The 24263-nt window shown below is 44.0% G+C and overlaps 1 protein-coding gene across 4 annotated transcripts in view; it reads left to right on the top strand.

Moving 5' to 3' along the window:
- The window catches only part of LOC137624266 (piggyBac transposable element-derived protein 3-like), a 153445-nt gene that overhangs the window by 75904 nt on the left and 53278 nt on the right, over positions 1-24263 (top strand). For all 4 annotated transcript variants that reach the window (XM_068354805.1, XM_068354802.1, XM_068354804.1 and 1 more), the window contains exon 2: positions 12111-12375. In XM_068354805.1, coding sequence (XP_068210906.1) covers positions 12111-12375 — 265 coding nt within the window. The remainder of the gene's footprint in view (positions 1-12110; positions 12376-24263) is intronic.

The raw sequence follows: 24263 nt of genomic DNA, 5'->3' as shown, positions 1-24263 counted from the left end.
ATGATAACTTCTTAATAAACCACTACACATAATTTTCCCATGAGAATAATGAACACTAAATTAGATAATAGACATGTAAATAAGAAGAATAGACATGTAAATAAGAAGAATTAGCAAAAAATGATAAATAAGAAACGGGTTTTTAGTGTCACTTTACCTTAGAAACTTCAGCGCAGGTGTTGTTCGTCTTCGCTACGCAGAGAGGAGAGAGGAGACGGACGGACGGCGAGGAGGTAGAGAGGTTAACTACGATAAACGTAACACTACCGTAACTTATTCTAACTTACACTAAGTGAACTTTAACATAACTTAGCTTAATTTTTTTTTTTATATATTTTATATTTTTTTTTTTACATTTTCTTTTTTTCTTTTTGATGATTACGTAATTTTAATCACTATCACTTACATTTAAAATTGACTGAATTTCTTTTGCTTCACTCTTTTCCGTTTTCTGTGTTTCACTTTCTTCCTCTTCACTCTTTGCCGTTTTCTTCGGTTCACTTACATCCTCTTCATCGCGAGTTCGCTTCGCAGTTTTTTTAAAGAAAGCATCGATAGATAATTGCTTCGTACGGCTTTTCAGAATGTTTCGAAAGTGCGTTAGGCAAACATCATCGAATTGAGAAACTACACGACAAACCTGCAATTTCTTTGGATGGTATTTGTCGATGAAGTCGACCACGTCTTGATATTTTCCTAACACCTCTTTTATTTGCGCTGAACCTAACACATGTTCTACCTCCTCGCTCTCTTCCTCGTCATCACTCATGTGCTCCGACATAGCATGGAGTTCCTTGAGCTCATCCGTGGTAAGTTCGTCGTGATGTTCGGCGACGAGTTCCGTAACGTCATCTGCGTTGACCTCCAGACCCATGGACTTGCCAAGGGAGACTATTTCCTCTACGGCTTCCGCTGCACCGACCACGGGATCAGGTTCGGGGTCAAAATCCTCGAAATCTCGGGGAGAAACTGCATCAGGCCACAGCTTCTTCCATGCAGAATTGAGGGTCCGTCGAGTTAATCCCACCCAAGCCTGATCAATGATCTTTAAGCAGTGCACGATATTGAAGTGGCCCCTCCAAAATTCACGCAAAGTTAAGTTGGTGCTTTGCGTGACATTAAAGCACTGCTTGAATAAGTGCTTGGTGTACAGCTTCTTAAAATTAGAGATGACTTGCTGGTCCATGGGCTGGAGGATAGAGGTGGTATTTGGTGGAAGATACAGCACCTTTATGAACTTAAATTCATCGAAGATATCATCTTCAAGTCTGGGGGGGGTGAGCGGGTGCATTGTCAAGGCATAGCAGGCACTTTAAAGGCAATTTCTGCTCATGAAGATACTTCTTCACAGAAGGACCGAAAACTTGGTTTACCCATTGCACAAAGAATTGCCTAGTGACCCAGGCCTTCGAGTTGGATCGCCAGAAAACATGAAGCTGATCCTTATCGACGTTGTGTGCTTTAAAGGCCCTAGGGTTCTCCGAATGGTAAACAAGCAAGGGCTTGACTTTAAAGTCCCCGCTAGGGTTGGCACATAGAGCAAGAGTCAACCGATCCTTCATTGGCTTATGCCCAGGCAATTTCTTCTCTTCAGCAGTGATGTAGGTTCGACTCGGCATCTTCTTCCAAAACAGCCTGGTTTCATCACAATTGAACACCTGCTGCTCTACGTAGCCTTCTTCCTTTACGATATTTTTGAATTTCTTAACAAAGTCAGCTGCAGCCTTTTGTGTCCGCACTAGCAGCCTCTCCGTGGCGAACAACTGAATGAATCCCGGACCGTTTCTTAAATTTCTCGAACCAGCCACGAGATGCCTTGAAATCATCTGAGGAAGGTTCGGTTGAACTCTCCCCAGCATCACCCCCAGAGCTCTCCTCCTTCAAGTCCGTAAAGATGGCGTGCGCCTTCTCGCAGATAACGGTTTCGGTGATGGTGTCGCCAACGATCTCTCTATCCTTAATCCACACTAGTAGAAGTCGTTCCATCTCTTCTATGATAGGGGTACGGCGTTTGGAAATTATAGTGATCTCCTTAGAAGGTTTCACTGCTTTAATAGCTTCCTTCTGTTTAAGGATTGTCGAGATCGTCGACATATTACGGCCATACTGTTTAGCAAGTTCACTCACGCGGATGCCACGCTCATGTTTTTCAATAATTTCCTGCTTAATTTCTATAGAAAGCATTTCCTTCTTCCTTTTCTCACCACTACCACTGGCAAAACTAAGCCTTTTAGGACCCATGATTTACGTAAATTATCGTTAATGAATGCACGTAAAAAATCACAGTTAATATCAGAACGCACAGAGCACAACCGCAAGAAGCCGACGAGAACAGAGGACTGACCCAAGCCGCGCTAATTGAGCGTCCCTCCGAGGTCGATGTGCTGCCTTCTATCGGCGGAAATAAAAAACACTTCAGGCGCTATGAGCACAGACTTCGCGTACGAGTATTGTTTACTTCGGGTGTCGAAAAAAACATTCGGGTGTACTGTAGAGTCGGAACGTGTTCGAATTGTACTTCGCGTGTCGAAAAATTCGGATACAACCGGTACGACGAAAATTGCTACTTCGTGTGTCGAAATAAAATTCGGGTGTAGAGTCAAAAATTTGCTCGAATTTTACTTCGGATGTTGGAAAATTCGGATGTAGATACGTTCGAATGTAGAGGTTCCACTGTATCTCCTATAAAATATATTTATGCCTTAAAATATACCAAAATATCACAAATTCTATACAGAACAAGAATATATAGAGATATGCCAACTTACCTTTCGGGTATGTCAACAAAATGGCCGCAGACCGCAACAACTCTTACAGCCCAATCTACCACTTGAAATGGAGAATGGGTATGTAAATTTCAAGGTGTTATTTATTTATCTAATTATTTGTGGATTGGAATAAAACTGATATGATGGCTTTCTGGATGTCTGGCAATTATTTTTATCATATAAAATTTAAATTCTTTGAAATAAATTTTAGATAAAAAAATGGGTGATATCTATTTTGTAAAGATTAAAATTTCCGTATTTATACAAACAAGTAGTAAAAAAAGAAAGTTTCATGATTCAACCTAGCTATAACTATCAGGTACAGTTCAGATACAAGACAGTTTGAAGCTATAGACAAACAGGCTTCCTGCTCCTCAAACAAGTGGTGTTTGTCATGTGGTCAGTCTTAGGTGGGCAGATATGACAGTGAGTCCTTTCAGGAAGCTTGATGTGACCAACACAAAATTGATACCATACTTACAGCAAGAGAAAATAGAATTAGTAGCTAATAAAAGTAAAAGGATATCAAATAGCAAATCGGTAGCCAATCAAAGTAAAATGAAATCAAAATAAGAAACTGCTGACCAATAAAAAGTAAAATTATATCAAATTATTATATATAGCCTACATAAACTAGGATCTATAATAATAATAATGATGATAATAATAATAAAACACTATATAAATCAATTTCAAGTACCTAATACACAAGAAAAATATTGACAAATACGAAGGTGAAATTATCAGAGAAATAAATATCAAACACATGAGGTTGCAAGCTCCATATTATCATCAACATCTCTTTTTAACTCCATTAGAAGTGTGTTGATGACATCCATGCTGAGGGAATACTGCCTGCTGGCCATTATTGAAGATAAATTCAAAATAAATAGAAAAAAAATCAGAAATTTGCAAAAAATAAAAAAAAATCAGAAATTAGCATTTGAGGGAAAATGGACCTCATGGCAATATATGGCATCTAAGCCAAAACCAATGTCATGCAAGTGGTAGACACACCATCCACCCACACTTTCCAACTATAAAGAACCAAACAAGTATCAACACTGTTGACAATTTATAAATATGTAATAACTTTGCTGATTGATCACTTACCCCTATAAAGGTATTTCAGGGTCGAGGTCGACCCCTGGGGGTGTAAAAAAAACGGGGAAGGAGGGAAGTTAGACGAAAATCAGTCCTAAAGCAGACAATGGCATGTAGACTAGTCACCCCTTGCAGGTCGATCACTTCCATATTCGAGACAGCTGATGATTTATGGGGAAAAAACAGGTTTTGAACATGCTGTAGGGGTCGCGTACGACCCAGCTTACCTGTCCAGGGTTAAGTTCCCGGATGTTGTTCTATAACAGCCATTTTTACCCCACCTTTGCCTTCAGTTTTAAGTTAGCCACCATCTTGTAAAGATGTCTCGAAGAGTGAGCTTAAGGGAAGTACATCAATCTATCTCAAAATTAGTGTAATTACGTTTATGTCGGCAATTGATTGTGATGGAAATGCTCTCTGTTCAGTGTAAAGCTATTGTTACTCATGTGAAATAAAAAAATAACAGCGAAGTGATTCCTGAAAGGTCCGAATCTGACTTAATTTTCAGGGAGGGCCAGCACATTTTCTACTGCAAAGATTTTGTAATGATTGCCATGAAAACAAAAAAGGCAACGATGTCAATCATAAGGTAAGGAACTAGTTGTGATTTTTTTTTTCATTATGGAAGGATTTATTTGTGATTTACTTTTAGTTTGTGACCTGGGAAGAGGGTGTCCAGCTAACGGTTGTGACCTGGGAAGGGGGTCCTGGTTGCTCGGGGCTGTGACCTGGGAAGGGCGGTTCTTAGGGTGTCTTGCCCCCCCCCCCCCCCGGTAGGGGTTGTGACCTGGGAACTACTAGGTTAGTAGTGGGAAACTGGGTTTTTTTGGAGTGTGGAAATGTCATAAACGTGTAATTTGCAGCAATAATAATGGTCAGAAATGCAAAATAAGCACAAGATAATCAGTTGGAAAAAAATATGGTTCACGTAAGTGGCTGAAAATAGGCCGAAACGCGATTATTTAACTTTTGAGATTTGTTAAAGGGTACAGAACCTAACAAGCCGACCTAGCCTAACCTTTTAGTTCCCAGGTCACAATCCATAGCTGGGGGCAAGCCCCCCGGACCCCCCTTCCCAGGTCACAACCCCTAGCTGGTGGGCAAGCCCCTGGACCCCCATCCCCAGGTCACAACCGCTAGTCGGACCCCCCCACTCCCCAGGTCACAACCGCTAGTCGGACCCCCCCCCACTCCCCAGGTCACAACCGCTAGTCGGACCCCCCCCCACTCCCCAGGTCACAACCGCTAGTCGGACCCCCCCACTCCCCAGGTCACAACCGCTAGTCGGACCCCCCCCCACTCCCCAGGTCACAACCACTAGTCGGACCCCCCCACTCCCCAGGTCACAAACTAAAAGTAAATCACAAATAATTCCTTCAGTTATGAAAAACTATATCTTTATTAATTCCTTACCTTATGATTGACAGTCTCCTTTTGGGGGGGGGGGTAATCTTTACAGAAGCTTTGCAGTGGAAAAAGTGACGCCCTTCCCTAAAATTAAAAATTGAGTCGGACGCGGACCTTTGAGGCATTATTTCGCTATTATTTTTTAAATTTCATATGAACAAAATCTTTACACTAAACGGAGAGCATTTCCGCCATAATTGCCGATATTAATGAAATTACGCTAAATTTTGAAATGGATTGATGTACTTCCCTTTAGTTTCCTCTTGGAGATGTTTTTTTATCACCCCCTTCAGTTTCAACTTAACCACCATCTGATTGGTTAGAATTATCTTGTCAGACCAGTCAGCGATCAGGAAACTTTTCCAAGCTAAAACTGCACCCATGTGAGTCTGCAAATCTCCCTTACTAAAGAGAATTGACACCGCATATTTTTCCTCATTAACCTAACCTGTGAGGTGTGTCCTTACCTAGTTACAAAGTTGGATCGTAACCCCCCGTATTCTTAGTAGACCCTGTTTTTGCTTCACTACTGGCAAGGTAACACAATCTTCTTCAGTTGGGGAGTAATGTGAAATCCTGAAATGGTTTCATTCTGGCTTCATGGAAACAATCGGACACAGGCTTCCACGAGTGACCATTCCAAACTCGATCACATGAAACTAGAATTTTTAAATATAAAACTTACCCGCTGGTTATATAAGAGCTGAAGTCTCCTGACGCCGTGGCAGAAATTCAAAATCTCGCACTATCGTAGATATGGCAGGTGTACAACCGCGCCCTAGCGGTATCACAGGTGGAACTACACCCAGCCACTTCAGTTCTTCTTCTGCCGCCATAGCTGGCTGTCATATTGAAGTTCGCTCTCGCTGTCTTACTCTGTTGGGAAGTTGTTTGGTGATGTGCAACGTTTTCTTTGAGTTTGAACTATCGTTAATCATTTTCTCTTTCATTTAATCTTGAAATCCTTTTGTTTGTGGTTATATTTATTAATATTTCCTTTGTTTTTTGGTTGTCGGTCTTTCTCTTAACCATTCAAAATGGCCGACCCTTCCCCTACTATTCGTAAGTGTGTTAGTGAAGGGTGTCATACTCGACTCCCTAAAGGGTCTGTTGATCCATACGATATTTGTGTTAAAAGTAGGGGAAAACCTTTTTCTTTTGATAATAGATGTAATGAATGTTTTTCATTAACGCTGTCAAGATGCCTGAAAACTTTAAATCATTCATTCATTCTTTTATTTTCATTAACGGATGATGAATGGGTAACATACGAGCGTTATGTTAGGAGACTTGAGAGGGATAGAGTTAGGCGTAGTTCTTCACGATCTGTTGAGGTAGCCTTAACTAATGTTAATATTCCTAATCCTATTCCTTCCATTGTAGTGGTAGATCAGGAACCATCTATGAAAGATATGTTTACCGCGATTCTGGCTCTCGGTAAAAAAGTTGAGTCATTATCGGCTGATAGAAATAAAATTTTTTTGTGCTGAAAAATTGTGAAACTGTCGGAACTGTGGAAAGTTTTTCTAATGTGTTCAGTGTTGTGGAGGACGCGTCTGCACGATCTTGTCGTTCACCTAGCCTAAGACCTCTTTCGAGCTCTCGAACCCATGGGAGAAGTAAAATCGATCGGTTAAAGGGAACGAGAAGCGTCATCAATCGTGCAGACGTTCCCTCGAACGTTCCTGTTGCCGTATCACAGGTCGTTCACCCTCATCGTAGGAAAGGTGAGGTTGGTACGTTATCCCTGTCCCCCGATGAAGGTTCAGGTAGTGAGATGTGGCGGCGAGCGTCTAGACCACTTAAGAGATCGCATGCGGTTGCTCAGCGTCCGGAATCGCCTGCTCGTCCAGGCTGTAGTACTTGGGATTCCCCTGAGCATTTCCGTTCTCTCGTCACTTGTACTCCTGCGAAGCGTCCAGATCACGGTATTCGAGTAGAGAAAATACTTTCCGACTGAATTTGTTTCTATGGCCAATGTTACGATTCATGTGTCACCTCTCCCCTTAGAATGGCTTTTGTCACCCGAAAAGCGTGGTGATGATGATTCTGTTTTACCGTCAAGGAAGGAGTCAAATGTCTTAACTGAAGATCCTAAGTGGTCTATGCTTTTATATATGAAAAAACAGCTCTCGTCGTTTATGGATTCTTATCAACCGGGTGTTGGCAGTACGATTGGGCGTCAGACGTCAGACCAGTTGTCGCACCAGGTTGATATAGATGAGTCACGTCAGAGAGTTCTTGCTAATCAAATTTCGACTTCCGTACGTGAGAAAGAACACCGGCGTTGACAATTGGACGCAATGCGTTGCCACGAAGATTCTCTGCAGCCAACTTTTGACCCAGTGAAGCGGCAGCGTCAACAACATTTGGGCGCTAGGCGTCCACGAGACGACCATCAACAGTCATCGTTTGACGGCAGAGATCGTCCGCGTCAACAGCTAGCGGACGCTATGCGTCCTCGCGTCGACTCTCGGCAGTTGACGTCTGATTCCAAACGTCGGTCGGTACAACAGCCAGCAGATTCTAAGCGTTCTCGGGACGATACGCGACAGTTGGCTTTTGACGGCGAGCGTCGACCCATCCAGGTCTCTCATCAGTCAACTTCGACCTCCCCTCTTCAGTTGGATGAAGTTATTGACTCTGACAGGCGGTCTCATTCAGACGTTAATCCTTCAGTTCAGGCTGCAGCAGTTGCTGCACTGCCAGAAGACGAACTTGAAGAGAAGTCTGACGTGGACGAGCCTTTAGAGGAGGTTTCTGAGAATGAGGAAGAGAAACATTATCAACATGCTGTTGACCTTCGGAAATTTATGTTGATTCTTACAGAAGTTTTTCCTGATCATTTTACCCCTGTGGCCCCTCCTTCTCCCCCATCGGAGTTTATCTTGGGTAAAACAACCGAAGTGCCGGTTTATACTAAGCTGGTCCTTTCACGGTCTTCTAAACGGGCCTTGAAGTTAATGGGTTCCTGGATGGACTCTAAGAGAACTCTTGGCAAATCTGCCTTTGCTTTTCCTCCTTCAAGATTAGCCTCTAAATCTAGTGTGTGGTACGAGACTGGTGAAGTGCTGGGCTTAGGATTTCCCTCCTCTGCCCAGAGGGATTTCTCAAGTTTGGTAGATTCGTCTCGTCGTCTAGCCTTAAGGAAGACAAAGGTTTGGTGGTCAATGACGGAGTTCGATCATTTACTTAAGGGTCTGTTCAGGGCCTTCGAAGTACTTAATTACCTAGACTGGTCTTTGGGAGCTTTGAGTAAGAGGGTCTCAGATATGAAGGACACGGACACTAGTGGCCTTGTTCATTTGATGTCGTGCTTGGACAAAGGTGAGAGGGATGGCTTGAATGAGTTAGCTGCCTTGTTCACAGCTGGAATCCTCAAGAAAAGGGCCATGATGTGCTCTTTTCTCTCAGCAGGAGTTTCTCCCTACCAGAAAACGGAGCTACTATTTGCTCCTTTGTCTACCACCTTATTTCCACAAGAGTTGGTGGGGGAAGTTGCCACTGCTCTCACTCAGAAGACCACGCATGATTTGGTGACCAATACGGCGAGGAAAGTTTTGCCTTCAACTTTTGCTTCGCGTAAACCTAAGGAAGTCTCTACTGGGGTTCGACCTTCTCAGCCCTTTCGTGGGATACCCTCCAGAAGGGTCAAACCGGACGCAAGGAAACCTAGGAGCAGAAGAAACAAAACCGGCTGAGGTAAAGTCTGACTGCCCTATCCTTCAGACAGCAGTGGGTGCCAGGTTGATTCACTTCTGGAAGACCTGGGAGAGGAATGTAGCGGATCCCTGATCCGTCCAAGTGTTGAAGAAGGGTTACTAGATCCCCTTCCTAGCTATTCCTCCTTTGGTCTCAGATCCAGTGGATCTTTCGCCCAAATACAGAGAGGGTCCGAAGAAGCAAGCCATGCGTCTCCAGATGCTTCTTTTACTAGAAAAGCAAGTAATAGAGGAAGTCCAGGATGTAACATCTTCGGGGTTTTACAACCGCCTTTTCTTAGTCCCCAAGACTTCCGGGGAGTGGAGGTCGGTTCTGGACGTAAGTGTTCTGAATGGCTACGTCCAGAATTCGACGTTTACGATGGAAACTCAGAAGACGGTTATGGCGGCGGTTAGGAAAGACGATTAGATGGTCTCAATAGACCTCCAAGACACCTATTTCCATATTCCAATTCATCCCAGCTGCAGTCGTTTTATGAGATTCATGGACGGAAACAAGGTCTTCCAATTCAGGGCTCTTTGTTTCGGACTATGCACGGCTCCTCTATTATTTACGAAGATGTAGCGAGCATGCTGCATTCGAAGGGAATCAGGGTCTCTCTGTACCTGGACGATTGGCTGATAAGAGCCTCCTCAGTCGATTGCTGTTTGAAGGACCTGAAAATAAATTTCTCATGAGTGACAGGTTTGAGCCTTTGCACTCTGCTTCTTTTAAGGATTTAACCTTGAAAACTTTGTTTCAGGTTAGCCTAGCCACCGCTAAAAGAGTAAGTGAAGTACACGCTTTTAGCAGGAACAATGGTTTTCGGGATGGGTTCTTTACAACTGGGGTTTTTGGCTAAGAACGAAAATCCTACTCGGCCATGGCCCAAATCCTTCGAGATCCCTAACCTTTATGATGTGGTGGGAGATGAGTTGGAGAGGGTGCTCTGTCCAGTAAGAGCATTACGGCTGTATGTGGACAGAACGAAGAGTCTGAGAGGTGACTCAGACGCTTTGTGGTGTGCAGTCCGAAATCCTTCACTGCCCATGTCAAAGAATTCCTTGTCTTTCTTCATAAGACTGTTAATTCGAGAGGCTCACGCTCAGTGTGATGAAGCGGATCAGAGGCTTCTCAAAGTAAAGACACATGAAGTCAGAGCGGTAGCGACTTCAGTAGCTTTTAAAAAGAATCGTTGTCTACAAAGTTTGATGGATACAACCTTTTGTAGGAGTAAGTCAGTTTTCGCATCACATTATTTGAAACATGTTCAGACTCTCTATGAGGACTGTTATACGTTGGGTCCATTCGTAGCAGCGAATGCGATAGTAGGTGAATGATCTACCACCACGTTCCCTTTTCCTAATACCCCGTTTTCTAGCTCTTGGAACTCGTAAGTTATGGTTGTTTGTGGAGGCTGGCCGTCAGCCTTCCGCAATCTTTGGTTTGGTCAGGTGGTCAATTTGTTCCTAGAGTGCGCCCGGAACAAGGGTATTAGTTGAGGTCCTGTCATGTTATAGGTGATTGTACCGTTTGGCAGCTCCTAGAGATCATCAGCCCCGAGTGGATCGCTGGATCTCCTAAGGATAGCGGACGAAATGAGGCAGAGTACCATTGCTGTCAGCTTCCTTATCAGGTGAGAACCGCTTAAGTTAGGTGTTTTTTGTAATGCTTAAGTGAACTTTCAATATGTAGCTGTCTCTGACCCGCCACCCAGGGGTGTCAGTCAGCTCTTATATGACTAGCGGGTAAGTTTTATATTTAAAAATTATATTTTCATAAAATAAATTTTTTAATATACCTACCCGCTGGTTATATAAATTTAACTCCCGCCCTCCTCCCCTCTAGAGACTACCTATGGTATTGCTATGAGGCTTGGAAGAACTGAAGTGGCTGGGTGTAGTTCCACCTGTGGTACCTCTAGGGTGCGGATGTACACCTGCCATATCTACGATAGTGCGAGATTTTGAATTTCTGCCACGTCGTCAGGAGACTTCAGCTCTTATATAACCAGCGGGTAAGTATATTCAAAAATTTATTTTATTATGAAAATATCATATTGGATCTACCCTAGCCTTCGGGAAGACCCTGCCAGTGGTGCAAGTGCTAAGGGTCGTAGTCTGGAAGTGCTAGGAAACCTTCACAGTCCACTATCCATGGGAGTAATTTATACCAACAAGTCTTTAGATACTTTTTCATAGTAACCTGTGGTAGTAGCTCAGCTTGTTCTATTGCATATCTATCCCCCTCTATGTCAAGAAGAATTTCGTCTAAGGTAACGGTTGCAATTTTGGTCTTGAATTAGAGGTGGCGTGTCTAGCCCTTTTGCCTTTTTTCCTTCCCCTCTCTGTGGGTGCAGCCGTCGTTCCTTAATTTTTTGGATCGAGTTTTGGTGTGGGTTAGCTTACATACCAAGGGGTTATTGTATAAACGTTAGTTGTAGAATATCCACCATCCTCCTTGCGAAGTGGATGATGGCCATTTTTGTAACATCATATCCCTCCGAGGATATGAGGTTTTCCTCGATTGTCTGTCAGCAGACGGAAACCTATCCCGTGCTGTGGGAATCTACTCTCAAGTATCGGGAGGTGGTGGTAGTCAACACTTCTAACTCTCTATCTGGTGCGGGTGTATTGAAATTCCTGGATTTTAAAGGAGCCAATTTGGCTAAAGTACAGTAGCTTCCTCCCTCTTAAGGAGAAAAGACCTATTAAAAGACTAATGTGTCTGTTTTTGTAGGAACAAATCACAATTTTTAAAAGTACCTGGTAATATATAGTTTTCTCAACTATACCTACGTTACGTAAGTCTTTTTAAAGAGTCACTCCCTGCCTTAACCCTAAGTGAATGTGTAAGTGGCTACTCAGTGTACTGGTTGGGGGTTGGGGGAGGGGGGGTTTCCTTCCCTACTACCTGCCAGTAACTACCGACACCTCGTGATTTTAAACGGCCAAAGTTGCTCCCAGGCTGAAAGCATACTCCTTTTGAATGACTTGGGTTTGTATAGTTAGGAGAAATACAAATTACTTTTAAAAATTGGTGTTTTGCACATGTAAAAGATCTACTCTAATAACAGTCCTAAAATGGAATGTGAATACTGATTCATTAACGCTATTTATTTTCTCACAGGACCAAAGTGCTGAAGAAAAGTGTGATGCAGATTCAACCATGGACTCAGGATGCATCAAGAAAGAAGAACTTGATTTATCCTCTGTACGAGCTTGGTCAGAGGAGGAAATGAAAGAAGAAGCATTTCGTATCGTAAAAGAGGAACCAATTGAGCAACATCAGGACTTGTCTTGGACAGAAGAAGAGGAAAAGCCAGTCTCTTCCAAATTGAATTTTCCAGAAGCGCGAGTTGTACCAGAAAGATTAGGAAATATTGAGGTTCTAAGTAAGTATGGAAACCTTTACTTTTTATTTATTTGCAAGTATCTTTACTCTGCACTATAACCCTGGAACGGTATGCTGGGGCGTCTGCGACCCCGAGCGTCAAAACAAAACATGTTTTTCTCGCGTGACACACCCCCTTGACTGAATTTGTGGGTGATCGACCTGCAGCGGGTCATTCGCCCACACGCTCTAGTAGTGTCCAGACGTGCATCGCTGTAGCTATACTCCTTCCCAGATTTCTGAGACGCCTCGGGGTCGAGCCTGACCGAGTTTACCCTTCTAAGGTAAGTTGCATAATTATCAAAGTTATTACGTATTATGAAATTGTCGTAGAATGGTGCAACTTGTATAGGTTATCAGTTGTGGAAAGTCTGGGTGGATGGTTTGGCTACCACGTGCATGGTTTTTTTTGTAGCTGAAATGCCGTACATCACCACGAGGCCCATTTTTCCTCGAATGCCATTTTTTCATTTTTTGCATTTTTTGTCCAAGTCATTTTTCCCTAAGAAATTGCCAAATAGTGTCGCAAAACTTTTGCTTTTTTAGTGTTTGAAAGTGTGTATAGATGATCTGGCTACCCATGTGTGACTTTGTTTTTGCCAGATACGCCGTAGATATTGGTATAAGGGCTATTTTTCTGCGTTGCCTATTACTGTTTTTTTTCAATATTTGTGAAAATTTACTACGTAGTAAGGAATTGCCATATAGTATTGGTTTTTTTTCATGTTAATTGTTGGAAAGTGTGTCTTGATGGTAGGGCTACCACGTGGATGAAATTTTTTTTATCTGAGATGCCATATATTGAATGTTGGCCATTTTTCCGCGAGTGCCCCTTTTTATTTGTTTTGCATTTTTTTTGCTTAGTCATGTTACCGTAAGAAATTGGCAAATAGTGTCGCAAAACTTTTATTTTTTTAGCATTGGAAAGGGTTTCTAGATGGTCTGGCTACCCATGCCTATCTTTTTTTTTTTTTTTTGCCAGATATGCCGTGTAATATATTGGTATGTGTTCGATTTTCCTGCGATTGCCACTTTTACGTTTTTTCCCATTTCTTTCAAAATTACTATGTAGTGAGGAACTTTCACAGAGTAATGATTCATTTAGATGTTTATTTGTCAGAAAGTGTGCCTTGATTGTTTGCCCACCACGTGGATGAAATTTTTTTTTCTGAAATGCCCCCCATTAGCACGTTGCCATTTTTCATCAAGTGCCCCTTTTTATTATGTTTTGCATTTTTTTGCTTAGTCATGTTACCGTAAGAAATTGGCAAATAGTGTCGCAAAACTTATATTTTTATAGTGTTGGAAAGTGTTTCTAGATGATCTGGCTACCCATGCCTACCTTGTTTTGGCAGCCAGGGGGACGGCAATCACCCAGATAGATGCTGAATCGGTTGAAGGTCTCGACGGTACTGTTTGGCATAGAGACCCAAATCCCACCCTCCCCCATATGTTCACACCAAGGATTGAGCCTGGGGGTCCCACTTCTCTCACGTTGGGAGCGAGCAAAGTGTCCGACATTTTCTTGCTCTTTTTGAACGACTGCATGCTAGCCGAGGTTGTTTTGCGTACTAATGAACACCTTGCCCTATTGAGGAGTCATTACCATCATAGGGGCAACGTTGCCCTCAGGGACATTGACCTGAGGGAACTGAAGGCGTTTATTGGTATCCTAATAATGACGGCAGTGCGGTCGGACAACCATACACCGACCTGGGACATGTGGAACCTCACAGAGGGAAATCCTTTGTACAGATGTGCAGTTATCCAGTTGGATAGGGGGTGGGCAAAGAGTCGCTGTCGTTGACTGATGTATAAGACAACGCTCCTTATATCAAACTACCTAATCTCTTTATCTTTTCAAGAAGTGAATGATTGGTTGCAATGGAGTAGAAGCAAGATGATGATGTTTGCCAGGGGAAAGGGGGACTGTGGAACCTTATTAGGGTTCGAAACTGCCTGTTGATCTTCGCTCCCTCGTACCTCTTGTGGGGGGGGGGTTATTACTGTTCACAGTCATCCTTGGGCCCCAAATGTAGGTCTAGGCCTGGGTGCAGTGGCAGGCACGTGCCTTGGACCACTCCTAAAAGTTTTAGACTGTCCTGTGCCTTCCCCTACACCAGAATCCATATTTAACGTGTTGTCCATAAGAGGTTAAACGCAGTTCCTGGGGTGAAATAGGAATAACAATATTTTCTGTTAACATCCTAACACATGCTTTACTACCTTTGTAGAAACTTTTCACTGCTTGCAACAACCTTCCACCAACTCCATATAACCTCATCACATTCCACATTGCTTCCCTATCAACTCTATCATACGCTTTCTCCAGATCCGTAAACGCAACATACACCTCCTTACCTTTTGCTAAATATTTCTCGCATATCTGCCTAACTGTAAAAATCTGATTCATACAACCCCTACCTGTTCTAAAACCACCCTGTACTTCTAAGAATGCATTCTCTGTTTTATCCTTAATCCTATTAATCAGTACTCTACCATACACTTTTCCAACTACACTCAACAAACTAATACCTCTTGAATTACAACACTCATGCACATCTCCCTTACCCTTGTTTAGTGGTACAATCTCTTCTTCTTGTAATCTCTCTCTCTCATTCTCATCTCCCATCACCGGCACCTCAACACCTGCAACAGCAATTATATCTGCCTCCCTATTATCCTCAACATTCAGTAAACTTTCAAAATACTCCGCCCACCTTTTCCTTGCCTCCTCTCCTTTTAACAACCTTCCATTTCCATATTTCACTGCCTCTTCAATTCTTGAACTAGCCTTCCTTACTCTTTTCACTTTTTTTCCAAACTTCTTATTCTCTTCATATGAATCACCCAATCCCTGGCCTCACCTCAGGTCAGCTGCCCTCCTTGCCTCACTTACCTTGCACTTTGCTTTCACACTTTTCTCTCTATATCTTTCATACTTCTCTACACTATTACTTTGCAGCCATTCTTCAAAAGCCCTCTTTTTCTCCACCACTTTTACCTTCACTTCTTCATTCCATTATTCACTGCCCTTCCTCATGCTGCCTCCGATAAACTTCTTGCCGCACACATCACTTTCAATCCCAACAAAATTTTCTTTTACTAACTTCAACTCCTCCTCTAAATTACCAGTTTCTCTTACTTTCACTTTGTCATATGTCGTGTTCAACTTTTCTTGATATTTCCTTTTTACCTCCGGTTTATTAGCTCTTCAATCTTCACTAGCTCCCTTTTACATCCACCTACTCTATTCCCCCACTCTTTTGCTACAACTAATTTTCCTTCCACTGAAAAATTATCAGACATACCATTACTACCCCTAAATACGTGCACGTTTTTCAGTCTTCCAAACATTCTTTTAGTTATCAACACAATCCATTAACACCCTTTCTGCCACTCTTATCCTTGTATACTTGTTTTTATTTTTCTTATTGAAAAATCTAGATTCCTAGAACTTATCACCATCTCTTGCTCAACACATATCTACCAGTCTCTCACCACACTCATTTTCACCTGGTACGCCATACTTCCCAATGACACCTACCTCTCCAGCGCCCACTCTAGCATTTAAGTCACCTCCAGCGCCCAGTCTAGCATTTAAGTCACCCATGACAACTACATAATTCCTCCTACCCAGGCCTTCTACACACCTAGTTAATTCATTCCGGAACTCATTCCGCTCTTCACTTTTCTCACAACTTGGCCCGTATGCACTGACAAAGGTCCAACATCCCCTACACAACCTAACCCTTACCCACATTAACCTAGATGATATCTCCTTCCATTCCACTACTTTACCTGTCATCCATTCACTCAGCAATAAAGGCACACCTTCTCTTGCTCTTCCCCTTTTAATCCCAGACACTACCAGACATTTCACCAAACATCACTTCACCTTTCCCTTTTATCTTAGTCTCACACAAAGCCAATATATTCATCCTTGTATTCCTAAACATACTTCCAATCTCACATCTTTTCCTCTTTATCGTACTACATCCACGCACATTCAAACACCCCAAAACTAGAGTGTGGGGAGCAGTCACTCTCCCCCCAGCTCCACCTCTTTGATATGTCACATGATTATAATACAGGAGAGGGGGTTCCCAGCCCCCCACATCCCGTCCCTTTTAGTCGCCTCTTACGACACGCAGGGATACGTTGGCGCTATTCTAATTGTTTTTATGCCTCCGCAGCCGAAAGTAATACCCCTAATAAATAGCTAAGATTTGTATTGTTAGGAAAAATACAAATTATCTATGAATTTGTCATGTTTATTGTATTATCAAATACAGAAAAATTATTGCTGGTGATCCTGGGATTTCAATCTAATGAGCTGGAGAAAAACTGATTTTGAGTGAAGCGAAAAATCTATTTTTGGGTGAGATGGCCATGTCGTCCTGATGGAGGTTCCTATAAGTAGCTTCCTAATGGATATATGTACTAAAGTGATATTCCCAGAGAATTTTACCTTTAGGGCTCCAGAATTCTAACTCCTGGCGCAAATATCCTTAAATTTCTCTCAAGGATATCGCATATCAGAGGACGTATTCTTGACATGCCACATAGCAATCTGCACCCCTAATAGCGTTTACACATCGAGGGGGAAAGTGGCAGAATTAAGAGGGGAGCCGTATCAAGGTTACCCTAGTTCTCATACTACTATTGAGTATCACAACAGCGCCATATCCAAGATGGCGGACATTCCTTGTAGCATTGAGCATGGTGCTAAAGATACAGTACTTCGGGAGGGATACTGTGAAGATCTTTTCTTTTAGAAAAGAAGGGTGGGTCCATCAGGACGACACGGCCATCTCACCCAAAAATAGATTTTTCGCTTCTGTCAAAATCCATTTTTGGGGCTCAAGCCATGTCGTCCTGATGGAAGCATACCAGAGCATTAATGTATCTGTAGATTTTCATGAGTGCCTTAACCTTGGGACAACATTTTTATGATCATTTGAACCATCTGAGACAAATGACGTTACCGTTATCCGTCATCATCACTAAACATAAACGATGTTGGTGCTTCCTGCCCCCTACAGGGAAGAGTCATTCTAGACAGTAGATAAGGGGCCTCAAGGTTAACATGTATTGTATGAACAATCATAAGTATATAGGAACGGTACCAGTAGAAGTCTGCACAAGGATACCCAAGATAGTGTTGGAAAATTATAGACTACTGTACTGTATAATATATACTGTAGTTTTCTGTTTTCAGTATGATCTATATTGCAAACATACTGGCTACTGTATAGTCATATACTGTAGTTCTAGCCGGCATATTGCCAGCAAAGTTACCCCCAGGGACAGTTCAGTCAACATAATTTCGGCTGTGATGGTGGCCGGCAGCTTACCGGCTGCCGCCCTACTAGGGGGTAGGAAGAATAAAAGACATATATTTGTATATCCCACTCAGCCTGTTTGCTGTGACCTTACAATATTAAATCATAGTGTTTCCTGATCAGGGAAACTCAAGGATGTGGGTTCTACCCTTTTAGGGTTAGAAGTGTAATACCAGCAGCCGGGCAAGGATACCCAAAATATATTGGAAAATAACTGCTAGGATAATATATACAATAGTTTTCTATCTGCAGTATAATCCTATACTGCAAATATACTGACTACCTGTATAAACATAAACTGTAATACAGCCGGCATAGCTAGCTCTGCCGGCACAGCCAACATTCAAGCTAAAGGGAGAGAGACAGCATGGAGTGAAGGCTGCTTTATTACTGTGTATGTATACAGTAATCAAGGATGTAAAAGTACAATTTTCAATATTAATCTTACCCGATGATCATGTAGCTGTCAACTCTGTTGCCCGACAGAAATCTACGGTCGGGATACGCCAGCGATCGCTATACAGGTGGGGGTGTACACAACAGCGCCATCTGTGGTCAGGTACTCCAGTACTTCTTGTCAACACCACCTCAATTTTTCCTCTGTCGTGCCACCGGCTAGACCTACTTGGATACGCTGTTGATTCTGGAGTTATTGTTCACGATTTGGTGATGTATTTGCTCTAGAGTTTAGCCTTCGCTATTCAGGAAGCTTTAACATTAGCTTAGCAAGTTTTTGGAATTAATTTGATTTAATTTTGGTGACGAAGAGAGTATGAACTCTCTTTCACTTTTAAATGGCCGACCCTTCCCTTAGACGGAAGTGTTGGTGTCGAAGAGAGTATAGACTCTCTTTCTTAATTTTGCTTAACAAAGTTATAGATTTATTTTATATCTCTCCGCCTTTTATAGGCCTCTTCGATTAATTTCCTTTTATTATAAACTTATTAAAATTGATTTTTATGTTTGTTTATATGCGACCTTTCCTAATAGTAGGCGGTCTTTTCTTGGAACCGAAGTTAATTTACATTGAGCCCGTCATATCGTTTTTGCCTGTTAAGATTTTATGCTATTTTAATTTTAATGTTTTTGAAAGAATTTCTTTGATAGTCTCGTACTGTTTTCAAAGTTGAACTAACGTTTTGTTTTGTCTCCGCAGTTGTTGACGTTCAGAACGTTCAACTTGCGCTCTATCGTTACGATAGAGAGAGAGTATTCACGGTTTCACGTTGCAGTAAGAGTAAACCGATTCTAGCGTTTTGTTCATTCTTTCTTAGCTTAAATGGTTTTAATTCTAATAAAGGAACTTTTTATTTGGGAAATCTTTGTTTTTTTTTCCTTTAACAATAATATGTTTTAACGATAGATATAATTGGGCTCATCTCTCAGGTTCTAAGTCAAGAGAGAGAGAGAGAGAGATAGAGACGGAGGGAGAGAGAGGAGGATAAACGTTTCGTTCAAGCGGGTAACGTTGTTATCGTTTTTGCTCTTCTCCCTAGTCTCTTTAGGGGAAGAAGGTAAACGTTTCTAGAGTTTTATTCTTGTTCCCAGGCTTTATGCGGTGAGAGGTTTTAAACGTAGTTTATTTGATCTAGTGTTTAGTCTCTTTTCCAGCCACTGAATTCTTTATGTCATTATGTTTTTCTGTTACATTGTAATACTGTTTTCGCAATTACTAACTTTTAATGAAGGATAGAATTGCGTGTTTCAGGTACAAACCACTTAAAGTTTCGAGTTCAGTGAAATAAGTGCAAACAGAAAATCAAAAGTGATAAAGTGATAAGCGCAAAGTGTTACAGTGTTGCGTTCGAGGGTTCGTCTGTTCGTGCCAGTTGTTCGCCTAGTCTGGGACCTCTTACAAGCTCCCAAGCCCAGGGGAGAAGTAATGTCGAAGGACTTATGGGTTCATCAGGCCTTGATCGACGAACAGACGTTTCCCTCCGTGGTTTCGGGTGTACCCACTCACGTAGCCGACGTGATCACCCCACCCACACAAAGACGAGAGAGCCCATTTATTCCTCGTCTGCGGAAGAGGTTTCTCGCAGAAACCATGGACCAAATCTTGCAGCTTTTAAGTGCAAGTCGGGCCCTTCCGTGCAAGTCCAACGGCCTAGGTGTAGCCACTGCCACTGGGTCAGTTCGGACTTGCTGCAGTACGACAACTGCACACCTCCCAGAGAGGCAAGGTGGTACCGCAACAGGCAGTAACTCCGTCTGTTGCCGCACCAGCAGTTTTAGACCCTCAGTCTCAACGGACAGTAGCTCCGTTTGTTGTTGTCTTTCATAGACCCTAGTGGTCCATGCTGCAGACTATACAGTCTCAGCTTGCTCCTTCATACAGGAGTATCATGCTGGAAGGTTGACAATGCAGCCTGTTAACCTACAACCCGCCGAGGTTGTGCGCTCAGCAGATACTGCGGCTGCCTGCTCCCACCCTCCACCTGTGAGAGCTCCACCTCCGATGCGCAGTCCACCCTGCCAGACGCATGTTCTTGCTGCGCCTCCTGCTTTCATGCGTGAGTTGCCGCATCGGGAGTTGCCGGGTTCCAGCACTATGAGGCAACCTCCTCAACCCATGAAGCAGGAGCCTCATGCTATGCGGCATCCTCCTCAACCCATGAGGCAGGAGCCTCATGCTATGCGGCAACCTCCTCTTCCCATGAGGCAGGAGCCTCATGCTATGCGGCATCCTCCTCAACCCATGAGGCAGGAGCCTCATGCTATGCGGCATCCTCCTCAACCCATGAGGCAGGAGCCTCATGCTATGAGGAGCCTCATGCTATGCGGCATCCTCCTCAACCCATGAGGCAGGAGCCTCATGCTATGCGGCAACCTCCTCTACCCATGAGGCAGGAGCCTCATGCTCTGCGGCATCCTCCTCAACCCATGAGGCAGGAGCCTCATGCTATGCGGCATCCTCCTCAACCCATGAGGCAGGAGCCTCATGCTATGAGGAGCCTCATGCTATGCGGCATCCTCCTCAACCCATGAGGCAGGAGCCTCATGCTATGCGGCAACCTCCTCAACCCATGAGGCAGGAGCCTCATACTATGCGGCATCCTCCTCAACCCATGCGGCATGAGCCTCATCCCTTGCAGCATGAGCCTCATCCCATGCAGCATGAGCCTCATACCATGCAGCATGAGCCTCATCCCATGCAGCATGAGCCTCATCCCATGCAGCATAAGCCGCATGCCATGCAACAAGCTCTGCATACCTTACAGCATGCTCTGCAGACAGCATGCTCTGCATACCTTACAACATGCTCTGCATTCCTTACAGCATGCTCTGCATACCTTACAGCATTCTCTGCATACCTTACCGCATGCTCCTCAGTCACACATCTTTGGTTGTTGCCAACTCACAAGACTGTCAAGCAGTTTCATAACGTTGCCTTCTGGTCTGCTGCTTTTGCACCAGTGAAACCCTCACTGAGAGATCTTAGCTTTTCTCGGATATGGTTCCTGTAGATGAGAAAGTGCTTCTCCCTCCTTCTGATATTCCCTTGAGGACTCTGTCATTTGGAGAGGAGCCTTAAGCTGCTTAGCCTCCTATGGACTTTTATTTAAGCATAACATGCTTCCAGGGAGGGTAATGGTTCCGCTTCAGTCGCTAACCCCGTCTGTTGCCACACCGGCTCCCATAGACCTTGAGCTTTGTTGCAAGACATGCAGTCCAAGCTTAGTCCTTGTTGGAGGATTTTTTGTTTACGGAGTCAGTGTGTCACTGGGAAGACGTTCAACAACCAGCAGAGGTGACTTGTTGTGACGCAGTGCGGCACCTCAGCAACCCGATAAGGAGTTGTCTGTACTACCCAGACAGTCTAGACAGTTTCGGGTTGTCGCTGTACTTCCTCGCTTCCCCATGGTTGACAGTTCACAGACTGTGCAGCAGTACCATGATCTTGTGTCCGGCTCCGTCAGACGACTGGCTTTTAAGAGCTCCCACAAGTCGTCGCTGTCTGGAGAATCTCAGATGGACTATGGATCTGACCAAGGAACTGGGCCTCCTGGTCAATTTAGAGGAGTCCCAGCTCGTCCCATCCCAGACCATTGTCTTCCTGGGTATGGAGCTTCAGAGTCGAGCTTTTCGGGCTTTTCCGTCGGCCCCAAGGATCTACCAAGCCCTAGAATGCATCCAGAGCATGCTGAGAAGGAACCGATGCTCAGTCAGGTAGTGGATGAGTCTAACAGGGACACTTTCATCGCTGGCCCTGTTCATCGAGTTAGGGAGACTCCACCTCCCCCCCCCTTCAGTATCATCTAGCTGCTCACTGGATAAAGGACATGACGCTAGAGACGGTCTCAGTTCCTGTTTCCGAAGAGAGGAGGTCTACTCTCACGTGGTGAAAGAACAGCTTTCTTCTCAAGGAAGGTCTACCTTTGGCTGTTCAGAAACCCGACCGCCGTCTCTTCTCGGACGCATCAGACACGGGCTGGGGTGCGACTTTGGACGGACAGGAGTGCTCGGGAACATGGAATCAGGAGCCAAGGACACTTCACATCAATTGCAAGGAGCTGTTGGCGGTTCATCTGGCCTTGATAAACTTCAAGTCCCTCCAGCTTAACAAGGTGGTGGAGGTGGACTCTGACAACACCACAGCCTTGGCTTACATCTCCAAGCAGGGAGGGACTCATTCGTGGAAGTTGTTCTAGATCGCAAGGGACCTCCTCATCTGGTCAAAAGATCAAAAGCTCACGCTGGTAACGAGGTTCATTCAGGGCGATATGAATGTCATGGCAGATCGCCTCAGCCGGAAGGGTCAGGTCTTCCCCACAGAGTGGACCCTTCACAAGAATGTTTGCAGCAGACTTTGGGCCCTGTGGGGTCAGCCAACCATAGATCTGTTCGCTACCTCGATACCTAGAGGCTCCCGTTGTATTGTTCTCCGATTCCAGACCCAGCAGCAGTTCACGTGGATGCTTTTCTGCTGGATTGGTCCCATCTCGACCTGTATGCATTCCCGCCGTTCAAGATTGTCAACAGGGTACTTCAGAAGTTCGCCTCTCGCAAAGGGACACGGCTGACGTTGGTTGGCTCCGCTCTGGCCCGCGAGAGAATGGTTCATAGAGGTACTGCAATGGCTGGTCGACATTCCCAGGACTCTTCCTCTAGGAGTGGACCTTCTACGTCAACCTCACGTAAAGAAGGTACACCCAAACCTCCACGCTCTTCGTCTGCCTGCCTTCAGCCTATCGAAAGACTCGAGCTAGGGGCTTTTCGAAGGAGGCAGCCAGAGCGATTGCCAGAGCAAGGAGGACATCCACTCTCAGAGTCTATCAGTCTAAGGGGAAGTCTTCCGAAGCTGGTACAAGGCCAATGCAGTTTCCTCAACCAGTACCACTGTAACCCAGATTGCTGACTTCCTGTTACATCTAAGGAACGTAAGATCCCTTTCAGCTCCTACGATCAAGGGTTACAGAAGTATGTTGGCAGCGGTTTTCCGCCACAGAGGCTTGGATCTTTCCACCAACAAAGATCTACAGGACCTCCTTAGGTCTTTTGAGACCTCAAAGGAACGTCGGTTGTCCACTCCAGGCTGGAATCTAGACGTGGTCCTAAGGTTCCTTATGTCATCAAGATTTGGACCTCTCCAATCAGCTTCTTTTAAGGACCTCACATTAAAAACTCTTTTCCTCGTGTGCTTGGCAACAGCTAAAAGAGTAAGTGAGATCCACGCCTTCAGCAGGAACATAGTTTTCACATCTGAAACGGCTACATGTTCCTTGCAGCTCGGTTTTTTGCTAAAACGAGCTTCCTTCACGTCCTTGGCCTAAGTCGTTCGAGATCCCAAGCCTGTCCAACTTGGTGGGGAACGAACTGGAGAGAGTACTTTGCCCAGTTAGAGCTCTTAGGTACTATCTAAAAAGGTCATAACCTTTACGAGGACAATCAGAAGTCTTATGGTGTGCTATCAAGAAGCCTTCTCTTCCAAGGTCTAAGAACTCAGTTTCTTACTAAATCAGGCTTCTGATTAGGGAAGCACATTCTCATCTGAAGGAAGAAGACCTTGCTTTGCTGAAGGTAAGGACACATGAAGTGAGAGCTGTGGCTACTTCAGTGGCCTTCAAACAGAACCGTTCTCTGCAGAGTGTTATGGATGCAACCTATTGGAGAAGCAAGTCAGTGTTCGCATCATTCTATCTCAAAGATGTCCAGTCTCTTTACGAGAACTGCTACACCCTGGGACCATTCGTAGCAACGAATGCAGTAGTAGGCGGGGGCTCAGCCACTACATTCCCATAATCCCATAACCTTTTTAACCTTTCTCTTGAATACTTTTTATGGGTTGTACGGTCGGCTAAGAAGCCTTCCACATCCTTGTTGATTTGGCGGGTGGTCAATTCTTTCTTGAGAAGCGCCGAGGTTAAAGGTTGTGATGAGGTCCTTTAGTATGGGTTGCAGCCCTTTATACTTCAGCACCTAAGAGTCGTTCAGCATCCTAAGAGGACCGCTACGCTCAGTAAGGAAGACGTACTTAATAAAGGCAGAGTAATGGTTCAAGTCGTCTTCCTTACCAGGTACTTATTTATTTTATGTTATTTTT

This window comes from Palaemon carinicauda, chromosome 31 (genome assembly GCF_036898095.1).
Source record: "Palaemon carinicauda isolate YSFRI2023 chromosome 31, ASM3689809v2, whole genome shotgun sequence".
In the NCBI taxonomy this organism is placed as follows: domain Eukaryota; kingdom Metazoa; phylum Arthropoda; class Malacostraca; order Decapoda; family Palaemonidae; genus Palaemon; species Palaemon carinicauda.
Note: the sequence above shows the minus strand (reverse complement) of the source record. Positions and strands in the feature narration are given on the sequence as shown.